This window comes from Notamacropus eugenii, chromosome 1, assembly GCF_028372415.1.
Source record: "Notamacropus eugenii isolate mMacEug1 chromosome 1, mMacEug1.pri_v2, whole genome shotgun sequence".
NCBI classification, from domain to species: Eukaryota; Metazoa; Chordata; class Mammalia; order Diprotodontia; family Macropodidae; genus Notamacropus; species Notamacropus eugenii.
The window spans coordinates 448,484,842-448,506,117 of record NC_092872.1 but is presented as its reverse complement, the minus strand read 5'-3'; the positions used below and the strand labels follow the sequence as shown (position 1 = coordinate 448,506,117).

Sequence of the window (21,276 nt, the reverse complement as noted above, 5' to 3'; positions counted from 1 at the left end):
ATGTAGTCTTAAGTGGAATTAATAGTCACATTACCCTGAAAGAGGGAAATGGCAGTCTGACTATTCTGTTCTCTGATCAGATCATATCTAGATACCATATTTTAGAAAAACATATTGAAAAGCTGAAGCATATCCAGAGGAAGGAAATAAGAAAGTTGAAATGATTAAGAGTCATATAATACAATGCTTAGCTAAGGATTTGGGGGCATTTAACCTGCAGAATTCTTTTTTGAAATATTAAATAATTTTATTGGTATAGTTTTTGTATTGCTGAGGTTTCCCTTTATTTCTCCCCATTACTCTTCTCAGGTCCATCCCTTATAATAAAGAATTTTCTTTTTTTTTTCTAAATAGGAAAATTTCTCAGCAAAACCAATTAGCATAAAATATATATATGACCTGCAATAAACTACATGATGATCCCCACGTCTACAAAAGGAGATGGGGAGGGAGGTATCCTTTTATTCCTCTTCTTTAGGGCCAAGCTTGTTATAACTTTGTAATATTCCTTTTGGGTTGTTTTGTGGTTCTTATCATTTACACTGTGGTCATTGTAGAAGTTGTTTTTTTCTGGCTGTTTAACCTGGAGAATTCTTAGGAAAACATGATCACAGTCTCTTCCTTTATAAGGGATTACCATGTGTAAGAGGGATCTGACTTGTTTTACTTGGCTATTGATGAGACGATTTGGAATCAATCAAGGGAATTATAGAGACAGATTTTGTATCAATGAGGAAAAATTGAAGGAATTCCAAATTAACATTTGGAACTGCCTTAAGTGGTAATGAGTTCCCATACCTGGTAGCCTTCAAATATAAACCATACCAATTCTAGTCAAGGAAGGTATTCCTGCTTCAGAAATAGGTTAGAAAAAATGACCTCTGAAGGCCCTTACAACTCTAAGTGTTTTTCGTTCTGTACATAATTTCTTTATTAAAATCCCCAAATTTGTCAAAGCTGTTTTTATTATACTAAAATGCAAATGAAGACAATTACTTAAATATTTGTTTTATTAAATAAAAATTTATAGAATACATGCTCTGAAAATTAGTAGAATGTTTACAGAATGCTCTAAAACCTCATTAATTAAAAATAACTACTGGGAATCCTATCTGAAGTAATGCAAAATTTAAAAGTCATTCTTTACAATAGTAGCTACTTCTAACTACTGCACGTTAGAGACCTTCCTCCCTCCTAAAAAAAAAGCCATACTCAAGAAGGGGATTCCTGTTTAGGCAAGTTGGACTAGATGATTCCTGAGGTACCATTCCGTTTCTGGGATGCTATGGATATGTCCATGTAAGTACATGTCAAACTAACTAATTCTTCAATAATGGATTGACAAGCCTGAAGAACTGGCATACACTACACATAAACCAAAATATCCAAAAACACTCCTTGAGGTAGGAATACATTTTCAATCTGGATGAATGTAGCTTTCCTGATTGACCTGGTGCATGTATTTATATAACAATATGTAGTTTCTTCCATTTAGTTCACACATTATATATCCCATCAGAACAAGGTTGCATATTTGTGTAATGTTTCATTTTAGCTATAACAGTATGGTATATAATTTGACCTGGATCAAAAAAATAGTCATCCTGCACCTAGCCCTTACCTTGGCTCTAGGGATACAAAGATAAAATAAGAGATCTCTAAGTTCAATGAGTTTATAATCTAATAGGGTAAACAGAAATATAACTGTACTACAAGGCAGAATGGAGTATATGAAAAAGAAAGGCTCCAAATAGGTGCTATAAGAAATTAAAGAAATATATGGCTTAAAACTTGCTGGGTTCAGACACTGGTTTGACTATTTAAACAAAGATGTAAATTTCAAGGATAGGCTCTTACATTCAGTGGATCTGTATTCACAGTGCAATGAGAAACAAATTCACATATTCAAGTAAAAGTGAATGACTACATCACGTGTGTGCAAAGAAAGAGACAGAGAGAAAAAGGAAGATATCTCTATACCTATCTATCCATCCATCCATCCATCCATCTATCTATCTATCTATCTATCTATCTATCTATCTATCTATCTATCTATCTAGAAAGGTATCTAAAACCAAACAGATCCCATTTCAAGTCAATCCAAAAATATCAGAATATAAAACCATTTCATAGACTTCTAAAATAAACTCAACATTGAGTCTTAATTATAGAACTAAAGGTTACTCTAGAGGTTATGTGGCTAATAATGTCAATACTAGAGACGGCAAATCATTAATAGTTAACATGCTAACCTCAGGCATTTTTCCTTTAAATATATAATGATTTAAAATATTGATAAGTAAACCTCATTGGAATTGGAAGGGATCAGTATCTTGGACCTCACAAGCACAGTTGGAGAGTTTTAAATTTAGAAACTATTGTTAAAATTCATTTCATGTGATTCTCAAAGGAACACTTTCACACAGGGTCAGCTGTTCCTTAAATCACAGTTCCATTGCAAAGGATCTCATATTCTACCAACTTTTTCTTTTACAAGTAAATGCTTTTCAACTGTCAATTTATGTTTCAAAGCTCATGGCAACAGGGTATACAAGGATCCTAGTCTTTACATCAAAGGCCTCTGTGTTTAATTCAAATGAAAGTAGAGGCCATAACTGAAAAGCATTTTACTGTAAAACAATATCTAACATTGAAGCATTACAATTAATTCATTTAAACATTTATTAAATGCTTATGCATACAGCATTATGTTCAGACAAGGGAAGAGACATAAATTTACAAGTTCGCTACCCTAATGGAACTTAGAGTCCAGTGGAAAAAGATATGATATAAACACAAATATGGCAGGTAGGTGGCACAGTGTATAGAGCACTAGGCATGCAGTCCGGAAGACCTAAGTTCAAATCTGGCTTCAGAAACTTACTAGCTATGTGGCCCTGGGCAAGTCACTTAACTCTGTTTGCCTCAGTTTCCTCATTTGTAAAATGAACTAGAGAAGAAAATGGCAAACCTCTCCAGTGATTTTGCCAAGGAAACCCCAAATGGGGTCACCAAGAGTCAGATATAACTAAATAACTGAACAAATACAAATATTATAATATTCAATACTACTTAAGTGAATTAGAAAAACATAAAATAAATTGCTATGTGAGATTTAAAGGGAAAAAGACATTGCCAATAAACAGATCATAGAGAAAGAAGGAGAAATTTTAGCTGGACTTTAAAGGGGAAGAATAAACTCGGTGGAACAAAAAGAGGAGGGAGAACATTCTAGGCCTAGGAAACAATGCAAGCAAAGACATGGAGATAGGAGAGTGAAGGGCACGTACAAGGGACAGAGTAGTTAAAATAGTCTGGATCAAGACATGTATGAAGAAGAACCAAGCAATCAATCAAAAAGTATTTTCTCAGCTTACACTGTGTGCCTGGTTCTATAAAGAGGGTTAAAAACAAAAAGGAAAAACAGTCTCTGTTCCCAAAGAGTTTCCTTTCTAATGGAAAAGGAAAATATGTGCATATACAGATACATTATACACACACACACACACATACATACATACGTGTGGTGGGGAAGGGAACCTAGAAAAAGTCCCCTGAAGAAAGTGGTGCTTGAGATGAGTACTGAAGAAAGTCAGGATTTCTAAGAAGGAGGAAGAACAGTCCAGTCAAGGTAGACAGCTAGCACAAAGGCAAAGAGATGAGAGATGGAGTATCAAGCATGAGGGACAGTAAGAAAGTTGGTTTGACTAGACTAGACAGTAGTGATTGCGAGGGAGTAGTATGTATAAGACTGAAAAGATAGGAAGGGGTCATGCAGGGAAGAGCTTTAAATGTCAATCAGAGGTTTACCTTTGATCCTAGAGCTAACACTAAATTATTAGAGCTTATTGAAGGAGGAGGGGGAGTCAGTGGTCACATCTACAATTTAAGAAAATAATTTGTCAGGGATATGGAGGATAGATTGGAGTACAGAGACTGCAGAGAGACCAATCAGAAGACTAGAAGCAGTTGAGATCAGAGCTGACAAGGACCTGAACTAGGGAGCAGCAATGTGAACAAAGAGAAGAGGATGAACATAAGAAATGTTGTGGAGAGAGAACCAAGAAGATCCAACAACTGACCAGAGATGTGGGGTAGTGAGCATGAAGAGTCAAGAATGGCAGCCCAAGGCTGCAAGCCAGACAACTGGAAACATGACAGTACTCTCCACAACAATTAAGGACTTCAGAAGAGGGGTAGGTTTAGAGGAAAAAATAAGTTCTGTTTTGGACTTGTTGAGCTTGGGATGCCTTTAGCACATTCACTTTCAAGTGTCTATTAGGCAGTTGGTTATCTAGGACTAGAACTCTGGTGAGAGACTGAGGCTAGAGATATAGGTGTGGGAATCATCTGCATTGAGATGATAATTGCACCCATAGAATTTGATAAGATCATTGAAAGTATGAAAAGAAAAAAAAGAGAGGGCACATAACAGCCTTGGGGCACACCTACAGTTGGTATGTGTGTGATGGATAAAATTCCAACAGAGGAGAAATCAGACAGGAGGAGAACCAAGAGAAAATAAGTGCCACAAGACTCAAAAAAGAAAGAATATTCAGGAGAAAGTGGTCAACAGTGTCAAGTGCTGCAGAGAGGTCAATCAAGAAGAATGAAGATTAATAAAAGTCCATTTGATTTGTCATTTAAGAGATCACCGGCAACTTCAAAGAGAATAGTTTTAGTTGAGATGTGAGATAAGAAGCCAGACTGTAAAAAACTGAGAAATGAGTGAGACAAGAGGAAGTCGAAGCAATAAGTATAGACAATTATTCTTAGGAGGTTGGCTGAGTAGGGGAAAGAAATATAAGAAGAGAGCTAACAAGAATGGTACAATCAAGGTAGGGATTTTTAAAGATGAGGGAAACCTAGAAATTTTTTTAGGCCAAAGGGAAATAACCAGTAGATAGGGAGAGACTGAAGATTAGAGAGAAGTAGAGGTGGGGCTGGGAAGGAATAGTGTGGGCAATCTGCTGGAAAAGACAAGAGGGGAGAGGGATCAAAGGTATATGCAGAGGAGTCTGGCTTGATGAGGAAAAGGACCACCTCTTCAATAGGGATTGGAATAAAGGAATAGATAGTGGGGGATGATGTCAAAGTGATTTGTGAAAATGAAGAGAAGGGGAAAAGAAGTTTACAGTGAATGGCTTCAATTTTTTTGGTAGGGGGTAAAGTATGAGGTGAGGTCCTCAACTGAGAAGATGGAGGAGAGGCTGTGGGAAGCTTAAGATGTTATGGAATAGTCACTGTGGTAATCAGAACAGAAAATTAGCTACAGAGGAGGAGAAGAAACAATATAAAAGAATTCTGGAAAAATGGAATAGCACCAGATTGCTGAAAGTTTTGAAAACCAAATAGAGGAATTTGTATTTGTTAAGCAACAGAGAATCACTGTACAAAGTTATGTTTATTTAGGTTATGTTTTGCAAAAAAATAAATCCCTTTCTCCCCAGTGAAGGTTCTGGTTCACGATCTCAATCATCCGATCCAGAATTATCTACTAGGCAAGACAATTCAGGTATAAAATGAGTATAGCAGAAAGACCATCAGATTTGGAATGACAGAAACTAGCCAGGTTTAAGTTATAGCTCATCTATCTGCTTGTCACTGCTTGCTTGACCTCTCTGAAACTGTTTACTCATTTGTGAAATGGCCTTTCAAAAAACTGTACTACCCACCTCGCAAGCCCATAAGCAAAGAAACTTATGTACATAAAGCGATTTCCAAAACATAGTGACAATTAAATGTGAGCTATATAGATAACTATATGATATCCTTTTCTCAATCCCCATCCTTCATGAGCTTTCTGCAGCTTGTGACACTGTCCATCACCTTCTTCTCTTTGATACTCTCTCCTGTCTAGTTTTCTCTCTCAGTCTCTTTCCACCTATCTGATCCCTCTTTCTGTCTCCTGTACTGGATCTTTATCCACACCATATCCACTAATTGCAGGTATCCACCAAAGCTCTGTCTTGGGTTTTCTTCTTTCTAAAGAGGATCTCATTTGTGAATCCATCAGCTCCCATGGATTCAATTATCATCTCTATGCTGATTTGGCCTAACCTCTCTCTACCTCCAGTCTCCCATCATCAAAGACCTATTGGACATTTTGAACTAGATGTCTCATAGATATCTTAAATCAACATGTCCAAAACTGAACACATTAAATTACCTCCCAAATCTTCCCCTCTTCCTAACCTCCTTATTACTGCCATCCTCAACTATTCACTCATATTCACATTACATATCAACTGTTATCATATCCTGTCATTTCTACCTATACAACAGCTGTCTCTGCAGGAGAGTCCCCTTCTCTTCATTCATCTGGCCACCACATTGGCTCAGGCCCTCACTATCTTATGCAAAGACTAATGCAATTAACTTATGCAATAACTCTCTGCCTTACATCTCTCCCCACTCTAGTCTTACCCCCACTCAGCTGCCAAAGTGATCTTTCTAAAGTTTGACCATGCCATTTTGCTAATTAATAAATTCCAATAGCTCCCAATTATGTCCAAGATCATATATAAAATCCTTTGTTTGGCATTTAAAGCCATTTACAACCCAGCCCCTTCCTACTCTTCTGCATGTCTTATACTTCACTCCTTTCTACTTTACCTATTATCCAGTGACACTGACCTTCCTGTTGTTCCTTCTAGAAGATGTATCTTTTCACTGACTGTTCCTCAGGCCTTGGATTCTCTCCTTTTCAACTCCCACCTCCTCACTTCCTTCAAGCATTAGTTCACACACCCCTCCTTCTTCAAGAGATCTTTACCAGTCCCCCCTGGACTAATGCCTTCCCTCTGAGATGGCGTCTCATTTACTCCATATATATCTTTTATGTATGCACATAAATGTTTTTATGTTGTTTTTTTCTTTGGAACGTGAGTTTTTTAAAGGCAGTATGTCTGTTTTTGCATTTCTTTGTATCCCTAGCACCTAGTAATGTACCTGGCATATAATAAACTCTTGCTAAATGCCTACTGGTATATTTTATTGTTATTATTGCTTGCCTTTATAGAATATCTCCACTCACTTTGTGAAAAGATGCCCACAGACCAGAAGAGGACAATGAGAAACACATTTTCTAACACTGCAAGGTATGAAATTGTTTTCCCTGACTATATTTGTAACAAGAAAAGCCTTTTACACTTGGGGGTGGTGGTGGAGTGGGGCAAGGCTGTAGAAAGAATTAAGAGAAATCAAAGTCAAAAAATAAAAAAGAACACCAATGAAACATATTAAAATTACACAGAAAATAAAAGGAAATTGAGAAGGACACACCAACAAGCAAGGCAATGTTGGTACTATTGTGTTATAACTTTTTTTTTAACTTAACCCAAGTTCAAGTACTCAAAACAGTCAAAATGTGAGACCAGAATCCTCCTGTGATGTCAGGAACTTGGGTGTGCCAAGGAGGGAGGTGAGGAAGAGGAAAGGTTGTTGGTTAAGAATGTAACCAATGTGGGAAGTTAGAACACTCTTGTGGCATAAAACAGAGGGTGATGGCATTACTAAGACTGAGGAAACGAAGCCTGGCTCCATTGGCAATTTCTTGTGCTTCTTGTGAAAGTGAGTGTGTCAGGGCCACGATAAAGCAAAAAGTCCCACCTTACCTGTGACACTGTGATGCTGCATTTCTTTGCCAGCTCTTCTTTGGCTTCTTCACTGGGGTAGGGATTACTGAGGTGTGAGTAAAAATATTCATTCAAGATTTCTGTTGCCTGTTTGCTGAAATTACGTCTTTTTCGTCTGAAAGAAAAAAAGTTAACTATGGACTAAGTGGAAGAGAAAGAAAAAGGGACAACAGTGGCTAAATATCTATAGATGCCCAGAGAATATAAGGATATAATAAATGTTTTAAAATTATTTTTCATTAAAAAACTAATTTTAATTTTTTCAATTACCATATTTATAATGAAGTTGCTTACACTGACCAAAAGAATATACAATCTGTTGTAAGATTGTCCAGTTATTATCAAATGGCATAAAAGGTAAAAATTATTTTTTTCTTCATTAACTACACATTCAAATAGCCAAGAAAAAAATAGTGTTTATATTAGTTTTACTTTGTTACTAAGTCTTTGACATATTTTACTCTACAGTTTCTACTAGGTCTTATTTCAGGTAGGTTGTGTACCCTTCCCCTAAAATTTAATATTTTTAGATATAAATTTAATACCTAGAAACAAAATAGTCAATAGGAAGCTATACATTTATGTAGCATATTGGTTCTAACAATAATAGCTAGCATTTGCATGGTACTTTAAGGTTTGGAAAGCACTTTACAGATGTTATTTCATTTGATCTTAAGAACCCTGTAAGATTTATGTTGTTATTATTCCCATTTTACACGAGGAAACAGAAGCACAGAGAGGTTGAGTGGCTTGCCCAATTAATTAGTGGCACTTAAAAAAGGAGAAGTCTTTACATGGGAGAAAAATTGTAGTTATGCATTGAAAAAATAACATCAATTTTAGACACTTGGGCTTTATATGAGCCAGATTTGAGAAGTATAGAATGCAATCAGACCAATGTGCTATCTAAGGAAAAGACTTTCCTCCTATTTCAGTTGTTTCTCTGAAAATGGCATGTTAAACACCTGGTTTACACAGAGATGGCATTTCCATGGGACTAAAATTCTCATTGCTAGAACCAGTTCTTACATCAAGGTGTTTGTCTCCTGAGAAAATGTATATATTTGTTACCTGTAGGGATGGGGAGGGGGGCAGGGAAAGGTAGCACTATAGCACTCTTCCAGTAACATATAAACAGGCATTAGTTAGGTTCAGAGACTCTCAAAGTTGGGAACCTTAAAACATAGAATAATATAATTTAGAATATGGAATCTTAGAGCTGAAAGGGAGCTTAATTTAAGTCAGAACATGGAACATACGATGTCAGAGGAAAAAATGGATTTATAAAACAGGTTAGAGCCCACAAAAAAATTAAATCAGAAGCATTCATTTCATCCAGCCTCTATTTGAAATATGAATTCTTTACATCATTCCTATGCTAAGTGGTTAGCTTTAACAGATAGCTAGCTGTCATGTCAAAAGCAAAGAGAACTGGATGAGCAAGTAGTAGGTAGAAAGGTTTGAATCATGGGTTGCTGCAGGATAATTCTGGGCAAATCATTTTATCTACTCTGGGCCCCAGAACTTCCTCTGTAAAACTAGGGATTTGGAATTAAATGTTATTTAAACCACTATTATGTTAACAACTTTTTATTTCCATCCTTTGACTGCTTCTTCAGCTGGTAATCAACCTTCTGACAACCAAAGTAGAGAAAAGAGCAGTGTACTTGGAGTCAGAATACCTGGTTTAAAATCCCGATCTTCACTTGCTAGCTACATGACCTTTGCAAGTCACTTGCCCTGTCTAGGTCTTAGTTTCTTTATCTTCAAAATGAGAAAGGGGTCAGTGAACTAGATTGTCTCTAAATTCTCTTTCAACTCTAAAATCCCATGAGTATAAGAATAAATGTGGAGGGTTTTCTGTTCAAATGCAAGCTCTTACCCCAGCAGGGTAGAGGGGGTCTAGGAGATTTGTAGATTTGTTCTTAAATGTATTGCATAGGTATATGTTCCAGCCTGTCCAATTATCAAGAAAACGTAAGCATAGGTTTCCTGAAAGAAATGAGTGAGCTACAAGTCAGAGTGAGCCAGGGAGTCATATATCTGTCAGATCATTTTTGCCCAGAGCAGAACATCTTTCCCTAGCATAGGGCTTGCTAAGAGGCATACAAGAACAAATGAAATCAGAGCTGAGTATTTCCACACACATGAAGGCATAAAAAAGACTTCAGTCATGTGTTTTATTTATTTTTTAGAAAAACATCCTTTAGAAAGTGCCCATTAAGCATTTTCCCCAAAGTCTCATTCCCCCCAGGGTTAGTTGCAATCAAGATGCCTGTGCCTTAGGCCACAGTGCAGCGGAGCATCAATCCCCAGAGGTGCAGCCCATCAGCATTGCAGCGCTGCATAACTACAGTCTTTACAGACAACTAGTCTCTTTTCAAAGCTCTGTTTATCTCCACATTCTACTCAGCTCAGACTGCCTTGTTAACCACACACTTCTTCAATGGGGAAGAATCAATCATCTCAAGTGTTCAAAGGATAACTGACTACTGATATGGTTACTATTTGCTGAAGCCACCTCTCAAGGCACCTGGACTTGGTATCAGAAAGGCCTGAATTCAAATCCCTGTTCTAACACTTACTGTCCAGATGGTGTTAGCCAGACTATTATGTAAGTCAACTCTGAAACTCTGAATCTAAATTCAAAACTCATATCTGTGAGTGAGTGACTCAATGTGCGTGTGTGTGTGTGTGTGTGTGTGTGTGTGTGTGTGTGCCAAAGAAGGGCAGAACATAACTCCAGGACAGAGAGAATAATGTGAGCAAACATGCAAGGGTCTACTGGGCTGAAGCATAGAGCCATGTAGAAAAGATAAGGCTAAAAAAGTACGTTAGAGTCAGATCAGGGAAAAGAATGAATGTCATGCCATGCTATGGAAAATATGCTTTATTTCATAGGCAATGGAAAATTTCAATTGAAGGTTTTGCAGAAAAGAATGATATTAACAAGTAGTGCTTTAGGGAAATTAGTATGGAAATTGTATGAAAGATGAATTGACAATAAAGTAAATTTTAAAATGTTTCATGTAGATTTTTAAAATTTAATTTAAATTTGAAATGAAAAGTAATATTAGTAGCACAGAGACCAATTAGGTTGTTTCACACATATAAGGTGAAAATGGCCTAAACTAGGGTGGATAGTGAAAAGAGGGCTGTGAGTGAGGAGACCTGGGTTCAAGTCCCTACTTGGGTCCACTAAACAGTTGTAGTACCTTGGGCAAATAATTTAACTTTAGTGAGGTCCAGTTTCCTCATCTGTGAAATAAGTGTATTGGATTAGATTATCTTTATGGTCCTTTACAACTCTAAGCCCTATGACATAGGGGGAAAAAAAAAGCTAGATTAAGAGATATTAGTAAGGAAGACTCAAGAAAATTTGACAATTTACTGGATGGGGGGATAGGCAAAAGAAAAGGCAGGTATCAATAATTCTGAGGTTTCAAACATGAAGGAGAATAATAAATGCCATTAGCTACCACGTGTTTTCCCAAATGACCAAGAGATAGCAGTCTAGTAAGAATGAAATGGGAAGCCAGAACTCTTGAGTTCCAGCTCTGACTGCCACTTACCTATGACTGTAGTTAGGTATATCACTTCACAATCTCCAAGTCTCAGTTACTTCATCCGTAAAAATGGTGATAATAAACATTTTCTCTGTCTACTACATGTGGTTACCATAATTAAACTGCTTTTTAAATCAACAAATGTCATACAAAGTTTGCTATTACTGTTTCTAACTTCACAGAGTTGTTATTAGGATCAAATAAGGTCACAGAATCTCACATTTAAACAAGATCCCAGGAATTTTCTAGTCCACCCCGTATATAACGGCTGAGAATACATTTTAAAAACTACAAATAAATTTACAAAAGATAAATGTTGTGTAAAGAGTGCTAACTTGGAGTAATATGACTTGATATGGAATTCTGACTCTTCCATTTATTAAATGTATGACAGTGGACAAATCACATCATTTCACTTAGCCTGTTTCTCCATCTGTAAAATGGGAATAATAATAATTTACTACTTATCACATAGTTCTTATGAGGAAAGTGACTTGTATACTCTCAAGTATGATATAAATTAGCTATGATTATTATTATACCTTGAGAGGTATACTAGAGCATTGTCCTCCAAATCAGAAAACCCTAAATTCAAGTCCTATATTTATGTGGCTGTGTAATAATGAGCACTTAAACTGTCAGTATCCCCCCAGGCAAATCTTTAAGACTATAAATTGCAGAAAAGACACCAATCTGACTTGATAGAGGAATTTGTTCACTGGAAACTTTCTACACCAATTAAATCACAAGTCCATTAAAAAAACTGTTAATAATAATTCCAGCAGAAACAGTGCCACAAAACTTGTTTTTCAATTTAGGAAACTAAAGTCACCTTCTTTAATAGTAAAGGAATCTGATGGGAATTATTACTTCTGTCAAATAGCAATCGGGGGAGAAAAAAATTGAAGTATCTCTATCCCCAGAGATAAATTTTGGCCATAGGCTTAAATTATACCCGAGAGTGCAAATTTCAACTGATGAGACAGATAAGCATAACTGCCAGTTAGAAAATCTACTGCTTTCACTTATGTGAACTTTAAGCTTACTAAAAAATGACATCTTCATTCATTTACCAGAAACTAAAATATTTTCTTACTTGAGTTGGAGAGGATGCGTTTAAAGCATCTTTTTTGTTTGTTTGTTTTGTACCATAACTAGGACCAAAGTATTACCTCCCTTAAAGGTGTCATGAAGTCAAAATGGCAATTTCAGTCTTAAAATTTATTTTCTTAGCATTAGTAAGAATAATATGACTCTGTAGGAGTAGAGGGTTTTTAGAAAGGTAGAAGAGTAGGAAAAAACTGCCAGGAAATAAAGCTTTAAAAAAATAGTGTTCTAGAATAGTTATTATCTTAAAAAAAAATTCTTAGCACAAGCCTCTATGAAATTTTCAAAGGCTGAAGTAATTTTACAGTATGATGAAGCCATAAAGTAAGAAAGCTCAGGGACTGTATAGTCTATTTGGATCAGTGTCAAGAGGTAGTAGAGACAAGACATGAGAATGAAACATGCAGAGCAGCAGCACCTTATTAAGACTTACTGAATATACTGTATATCAAAATTATAAACTGGGATTTCACCAGATGAGAGATAAAAAATATCTTACCTCCACACTGGTTGCATTTTAAAATTCAAAACTCTCTTGTTCACTTTTAGTGTTTGGCCAGCCCTCAGATAACTATAACTATCTGCTCAGAATTATTTAGGGTTTCTTTTGATACACTGTATAATCTGCCTGAAATGTTGAGACTAGAATTAGCTGGTGACGTACAAAGAAGGTGGCCATGTGAAATTAACAAAGAAGAAATACTCTAGGGTACATAAATCAGGGGGAATAGGGTAGGAGAGCCTGAGAACAGTTACCTAAATATACATACTACCAATTTCTAGGATATCCTTCATATAACACCTGGTGAAATGATACTCCACCTAACTCTTTAATGTGAAATCTCTCCCTAAGGCAAAGTATCCCCCTGTGGTGATCACTCAATCATCTTGTAGGAAAGAGTTTGTAACAAAACTCAGTTCCATCTGCCAAGTGGTCAGGAATTTGGTGCATAACAAGTGACAACAACAAAGTACATAATAAAGAAATGGCTATACATACCTGGCATCAAGGAACCTTGATCTTAAAATCATGACTGCTTCACAAGTACTTTGTTTGAGCTGCATTTGAATTGAACTGAATTTCCGATGAATTATGCCTACCATCCTCTCAATCTCTTTAGGAGAAATGGGACGTGTTCGACTCTGCTCTCGGAGAAGGTTCATCACATGTGTAGTGAATTCATTACATGCCTGTAAAAGGAAAAATTCTTTAAGAGACTAATATTTTATCTTTTCACACTCAGAAACCAATTCAACTGAATTTCTACCAAGTTTTCAGTAGTCAATGGTATTTTTCTTCCACAAAACTCTCTTCTGGTATCTCATTGTAGTATGGGGATGACCTTGAACCCTCTAATACTATGTCAGTGATTGGGTTCATTCTATCAAACAGGAAAGGCTTTGAATATAGACCTGACAACAAACTATGTGTCTGTCATCTGAAGACCATTCTAGCTAAGGGTGGAGTAGTTTGCCACAGAAAGCCAGCAATGAGGAAATAAATGTTTTTGTCCATAGCAGCTCAATCAGTCACTCAATATTTCTTACATACCTACTAAGAGTCAAGTACTATCTGAGCAGTAGAGATTAAAATACATACAGAGCTCCTGTCCTCAAAGAACATGCATTCTATTAGTGTTATACAGAAAAACACATACAAGATATACAAAATAAACGTAGTATATTGGGGTAAGGAACTAAAAACTGGTAGAATCGGAAAAAGTCACTTAAAAGGGGTAGGAATTGAGCTGAGCCTTGAAGTGAGATATGGTTTTCAAGAAGCAGAAATGAGAAGGGAGAGAATTCTAGCCTGTGCAAAGGCATAAACATGGGAGATGCAATACCATGGATGAGGAAGAGAAAGAAAGTTGTTTGACTGAAGTAATATATAATAATCCTGAAAAGAAAGGAATGGAGAGCTATAGGTACCAAACAATGAAGTGATATTACATTTAAATGGCAACCATTGAGCAAGGAAGTGAAATACTCAAATCTGTATGTTTAGAAAGATCAATTTGGCAGCAGTGTGGAGAATGGATTGGAGAGGAAAGAGATGATGCAGGGAGATCAGTTAGAAAGCTGTTGCAATTAAACATCTATTAAGATGTGGAAGGTTTGTGATTTGTGTCATCAAAAGAACTCACACTAAGAATTGATGGCTCTTTTAAAGTATTATAATAAGATAAAAATGAAATTTTGCAATTTGTGAGGTAACAAACTGGACCATCTGGGGAAGCAATTATTTTGTAGCTATGATGAGCTGAACCGTGCAAGAAAATTGCACATAGCACATAGCCATGCACATAGTAGCTGCTTAATAAGGGTCCCATAGACTAACTTGCCTCATAAGAAAATGCTTTTCAGCAGACTATTAGACTTTTAGCTATCGATACCCAGAAATCACTATTTGCTTAATAGTTTTATCATTCAACTAATTTGAGTACCTGTTATATGCCAGGTCTTATCCTGGCTGCTCATTGTGGTATATAAAGATGAATATGACATCGTATCTTCTCCTCAAGGAGCTGTAAGTCTAGTGGACAAGACATGTAAGCAATCAACTATAGTACAATCAAAATCTAAAAGCATTTATTAATAGTAGGTATATAGTAACCACTGCACACTGGGTACTGTGTAGGATACTGGGGGTGCAAAGATAAAAATTAAACAGTCCTTGACCTCAGAGAATTGCAATATAATGAACAGAGACAGGTATAAACAAAATACATACCAAGTAGCAATAAAAGAGTCTCTGATAAGTGCCATAAGAAAATTATAAACAAAGTACTATGAGAATTCAACAGGAGAGGTAACTGCTAGTAGGGGAGTGGAGAAGGTGTTTGGGAAAGGCTTGGTAGAAGAGGTCACATCTGAATTAGGCCTTGAAGAATGGAGAAGACTTTGACAAGTAAAGATAAAAGAAAGAACATTCCATAGAGGGAACGGTATAATGAAAGGCACTGAGGCAGAGGAGAAAACAATATTTTCAGAGAATGGTAAATAGTTCAGTTTAGCTGGAACACATGATTCATGTGATTTTGAACTAAAAGGGACCTTAAAGATTACTTAAGTCTATCCTTGCATTTCACAGAAAAAGAAATCTAGGCCCACAGAGGTGAAATGTAAAGATACAGAGGTAGAAATGGCAGGGCTTGGATTCAAATCCAGGTCTATATTATCTCCCTCATGCAGTGGGAAATAAGGTTAAAAAAGGTAAATTTAGGTCTAATCAGGAAGGACCTGAAATGTTTAGTAATATAACGGAATCTTTTAGAGCTAGAAAAGAAATTAATTGCAGGATCATTTAATTCAACTTACTCTTTTACAGAAAAATGAGGCCCAGATAGAGGAAGTAACTTGTTCAACGTCAAACAGTAAAATAGTCACAATCAGGATTAAAATCCAGGTCTCCTTCATACCATGCTGCTTTCCAATTCAATTAACTGAAATTTCAATGATACCTCTGTATTGTAAGTTCAAGGACATATTGGTGACAGTGTAACTTCCAAAGAGACAGGTGGAGAAGCTAAAATGGAAGGTATATGTAGTTTGACTTGGTTTAATAGGGGAACAAAGTTATCTCCAACTCCATGTTTTACAATTTCAATTCTTCTCTCTTTATGCTCATCTAGTTTCTCCAAAGGGCAATACAATTCTACAATCTTGTGACTATGACTTTCAAAATAAAGATACTATCCCCTCTCTTGAATAAAATAATGTCTCCTGGAACTTAATCATAAAGTCATGAAGGGGAAAGGAGAGCACTGTCTCAATGCATGGATAGTTCTAATAAAGATTATGCCCCTTCCAAACCAGCATACTAAATCTGCAAACTCAATAAGTATAAAGCAGAACTCTTTACCTCCACCCCCCCCCCCCTAAAAAAAACCCCTTTCTTCCAAATTTTCCTACTTCTATTCAGGATACTATCAGTCTTCCAGACACTCAACTTTACAACCTTGGGGTCATCCTTAAAATTCCTAACTCTCTCTTACCCCAAATATCCCACCAGTTGCCAAACCTTGTCGGGTCTGCCTCTACAACATCTCTCACCCTACCATCTGGTCATGGTGACCTTCTTTCTATTTCTCACATAGGACATTCTGTCTCACATCTCCATGCCTTTATACAGACTCTCCTCCATGCCTGAGATATACTTCATCACATTTTCATTTCAGTTTCCACCAAACCTCATAGCTCAAGTGCCACCTTCTAGATAAAGTCCTTCCTGATTCTCAGGGCTGCTAATTCTTCCTCTGAAAAAAATTGTTGTATTTATCTTGTATATTTTTGCAGTCTATACTATATACATGTGGTGTCACCCCTAACAGAATATAAACATCGTGAGGCCAAGAACTGTTTGATTTTTGTCTTTGTATCCCTGAATCTCAGAGTTTAATAAATGATAGATATAAGCCAAAACACATTTTTTAAGTTATAATGATGTTTACGTTCCCTATCAAAATATTTTACAATGTTTACTCATAATATGTAATGGTGTCTCTCTCATATTTAAATTTTTACCGTTACATATTGTCTTGTTTACAAATTCTTTCAGATGTCTTTATTCTGTTCTGCTACAATCTTTCTCCAGTGCTCACCTTAGCATGGAGGTAAAGCCTATGGCATAAAGGGCTCTGCTAGTTAAGTAGAAGTTATAAAAAGTTCTACTTAAGCTAGAAAAACTTTAAAATGGGTCTTTTCACAGATACTATCTAAGGACTAGCTAAGATAAATGTGGAGAAGCTCATCAGAGGCTGAATTGTCTTAGACATAATAACCCACAAAGATTATTTATAAAAGCATAAAGGAACTGTGCTATCCTTTGACAGAGGGAGCACCCATACTAATAAAGTCACAGTTCTTTGACATATATGTTGTCTTCCTAGTTAGACTATAAATTCCTTCTGGGCAGGGACCATTACACATATTTCTTTGGTACCCTCAAAGCATCTTGTATAGGGCTAGGCCCATGGTAGGTACCCAATAAATACCCATTCTTGACTGATCACATTTTCTACATCAAGTAAAAAAAAGTTAAATTCCCTAGAGAAACCTCAAGAACTACATCTTCATGGAAGAATCATAGAATCTCAGAGCTGGAAGACACCTTAGAAATCTAGCTCAACTTGAACCTGAGCAGAATTTCTTCTCTAAGACGCATGCTAAGAGGTCATCTAGTCTACATTTGGAAGATTTCCATTGGAAAGGAAAGCACTCCCTCCTGAGGCAGTCCATCCTACCTCTGGACAGCTCTATTTGTTAGAAAATTTTTCCCTACATCAAATCTAAATTGCTGTTAGCAAAACAAGTCTAAATGCCTCTTGAAAATGACAGCATTTTAAATTCTTAAAGACAATGATCATATTCCTCTCTAAGCTTTACTTTCTATTGTTTCTTCAATTGCTCATTATATGGAATAATAAAGAATGTACTCATCATCCTGGTCACTAAGACATTTATATCCCTCTAACTGGCCTGGGAGATGGTACCCTAGGTTCCTACACAGCAAAGGACCTGTAGGTTCCTGTACAGTAAAGAACTAAGAAACTGATGACTCTAAAGCCTGTTCATAAGCTGGGAAGAATAAAGCATACAAACCTAAGTTTCTCAATGCCTCAATATTAATAATTAAGCCTATTAATAGATTCATCCAGAGATAAGAGAATTGACTTCTGTGTAAAGATAATTAACATAAAAGGCAATGTAATTAAAAGAAAATATCCATGTATTTACAGTCAGAAGATCTAGAAGGTCCAAATTCTCCATTTTAGAAGGGGGCACCCTCTTTATCTCCTACCTAGCTGCATTCTTTAGACTTTTCCATCATGCCTCCAGGAACCTCATTTATCCTGCAAGATGGACTCAGCCTTGATACTCACACCTCATTGATACTCTCTGCCCCTCTCACTGAAGCGTGAGGCAATGAGCTCTAAAACTTCCTTTTAAGGAGGGGATCCCAGGCCCACCATCTCTTCATTTCCCATCAAGCTGCACTGATTTGGACTTTACAATCCATCTTCCTCCTCTCTTATCAACTCCCTTTGTGTATTGTCTTCCCCCATTCCTCTTCATATTTGTATCCCTAGCACTCATCACGATAGCTGGTAGAGAGGAAGCATTTAATAAATGTTAACTGCATGACTAACTAGGTTCATGTCCTGGTTCTGACATAGCTGTGTGACTCTAGACAGGCTTAACCTCTTTGACACTGACATTCATCTACCAAATAACCCCTATTTTGTAGCCATACTTAAACTACATTCCTCATAAGAGTTATTGTGAGGAAACTCCTTTATAAACCTCATAGTACTGGTAAATGGGAATTATTATTATTATTGGACTTCCCATAAGCAAGAGTTGACAGCTGTCCCAAATCTTATTAAATTACGCCTTATCTCTCTTCAAATTAGATTGCTGTCTACTTCAGAGATCAAAAGTACAACTATAAAAATAAATTTCTCTTAGGTCTAAGAACAGATTTATCTTTTGTTATCATTATAAAATACATTGATTTAAAAAGAAAATCCAAAGTTCTTATATTTATGAAATGACCTATAGCATTATGTAGTGAAAAAAGTTCTGACCTTAAAATTAAGAGAGCAGATTTCAATCCTGAATCTGATCTTTTTAAAAGGAAGGTTTGCTCCCTCCATCTGATTCAAATCTTTCAGATCTGGAGGGTTCAATTAAAGATTTATTTACCTGTCCCATGTTGGCTTGATAGATTTAAAAAAAAATTTTTCAAGTTTGGCACAGACCTACAGTCTCATCAATGAAGGACACTCCTATAAGAAAAGAATACTTCCAAATTCCCTTCACAAATTCAGATCAGTAACTCACTGAAGTTGTGACTGGTAGCCCACAGTAATATGTAGTAGATGTAGATAGTAGACAGTAGCTGTCAACATAGCTGGCTAAGTAGCATTACAAGTGTGTATATGTACACACATGTCTATAAAACATACACACACATATACACACATTATATACAAACATATGTATATAATTTAGTGTAATGAGATTTTTAAAATTTTTTAAAATAAGCAAAACATCACGGGTATTCATGTAGCTTAGGGGAAGTTGTTTCACTTTTCTGAGTCTCCCTTTTCTTCTCTTTCTCTTCTCTCTTTTAATGAGGTCAATAATACTTACACTCCTCATACTCAGTGGGTTGTTTGAAGTAAAATATTTTTTTAAATTTTAAAGTACTAAAAAAGCTGAAGTTATAATAGTAATATTGGCTTCCTACTGTCATTTTGGAGGAGGTTGGATTGGACACTTTTATCTACAAAGAGCAGAATCTCCTTGGGCTACAGATTGGGTTACTTTCAAGGTATTTGTTAGAAAACAATTTATTGCCAACGTCTGGAAAGATTTCAATGATGCTCTTGAAGTAACAAAGGATTCTTACCAATTTGATTCATACTAATGTAAATCCTACAATAATGACAGGGCAAGTGTCTTGGTAAAATACTCATTCAAATCTTTCATGTAACTGACACTTCGATTATTAACTCACTTGACTTTTCTCTCTGTGTTAATCTCTACAGAACTGGTTGCCAGCCTAAGTTTTCTAAGCAGCAATTTGAATACCACAGATAAGGTGGGGTGAGGGGGGGGAAAGGGAAGGAGGTGAGGATTAAAAGCAAAAAGTTTCTGCATCTAAAAACTCATAATTTCCTAAAACATTTGCTGAATGTTTCACAACTTATTAAGTGTGAACCATCTATGAATGCAAATGTTCATTAGCAATTTGGCAAAAGCCCAGCATTCACAGAATTCACATAGCTTTTCTTTAAACCAGTAGTTCATACATGATTAATTAGAACATCTCATTTATGTAGTGTGCACTTTAGCTCATTACTCTAAGTAAAATTCGTTAAGTATTTACATTTAGATAATTAAAATCTGGGTACACCCTTAAGAAAGATGCATACACTTCAGGCAAAGCGATTTTTTTTCTTCTTTACACTACTGAAGTAAATTACAGCCTAATTTACATCATCGTTTACTACAGTTTCAGAGCAGAACACGGCGTGTTGATTTCTCATCTTCTAATCCTTTAAAAGGTATAAAATTCCTCTACATGTAAAAGATGGCTAGAAATGATCAAACCATTGCAGACTTAGGTTATTGCTTTGAGAAATCCTTGTACTGCTCACCTTTCAAACAAGGGCTGAAAGACACAATAGTAAGATACAGACAGTACTTCAGGGGCCCTCAAAGGCCCATAATCTACTTTAAAAAAAATACACCTAAAATCCTTCACTACTAAAATAAATTTAGGGACATAAGGTTGATAAATAGATTCTCATTAGATAATTTAATAAAATTTAAAATAATTGTGGGGAAAAATGGATCTTATAGATAATGACACTCTTGGATGGTTGCTGGTTCTTAGATGAAAATTTCTAGATAATTGGTCAAAATATCATTTGTACAAAACCTAGATTAACCAAAATATTTTGGGAACCATGGGGAAGGGGGAAAGGAAGAAATGAGCATTTCTGGTTATTTTAATTTTTCTAATAGTGGAGTGTTGAAAATATTCCTTACTTTATAAATTTTGATACTATCTTTCTGAAATGCATTATTCCATTTTTTCTGTCTTATACAATAAAGTGAATAATAGGCCATGTTAAACAGAAGTGTTCATAACAAAGGAAGTGACAATCCAACCGTACACCTATCACACAACTCGGACATCATTTGAAGTAAGAACAGTTTTCTCGCCACCCAAATTTGGGAATATTGAAAAACTGAATGTATTCAGAAGAGGACAAGTGGTATGGGAAAGGGACTCAAAACCATAAGGTGAAAAGAAGACTTGGGGGAGCAGGGCATGAAAGCTATCTCCAAGGGGATTATTGACACAGGATGAATTGAAACTATGGGCAGGAAGGGAAGGAGGGAAGAAAAAGAAACAGATATTTACATGATAATTTTGTTGTATATTGGAAAGG

At 36.1% G+C, this 21,276-nt stretch overlaps 1 protein-coding gene across 8 annotated transcripts in view; it reads right to left on the bottom strand.

The window, feature by feature from the left end:
* Positions 1-21,276, bottom strand: part of PBX3 (PBX homeobox 3) — a 293,993-nt gene that overhangs the window by 51,820 nt on the left and 220,897 nt on the right. For all 8 annotated transcript variants that reach the window (XM_072631934.1, XM_072631936.1, XM_072631937.1 and 5 more), the window contains 2 exons: positions 13,311-13,501; positions 7,617-7,752 (listed from right to left, as the gene is read on the bottom strand). In XM_072631934.1, the coding sequence (XP_072488035.1) occupies positions 7,617-7,752; positions 13,311-13,501 (327 nt within the window). The remainder of the gene's footprint in view (positions 1-7,616; positions 7,753-13,310; positions 13,502-21,276) is intronic.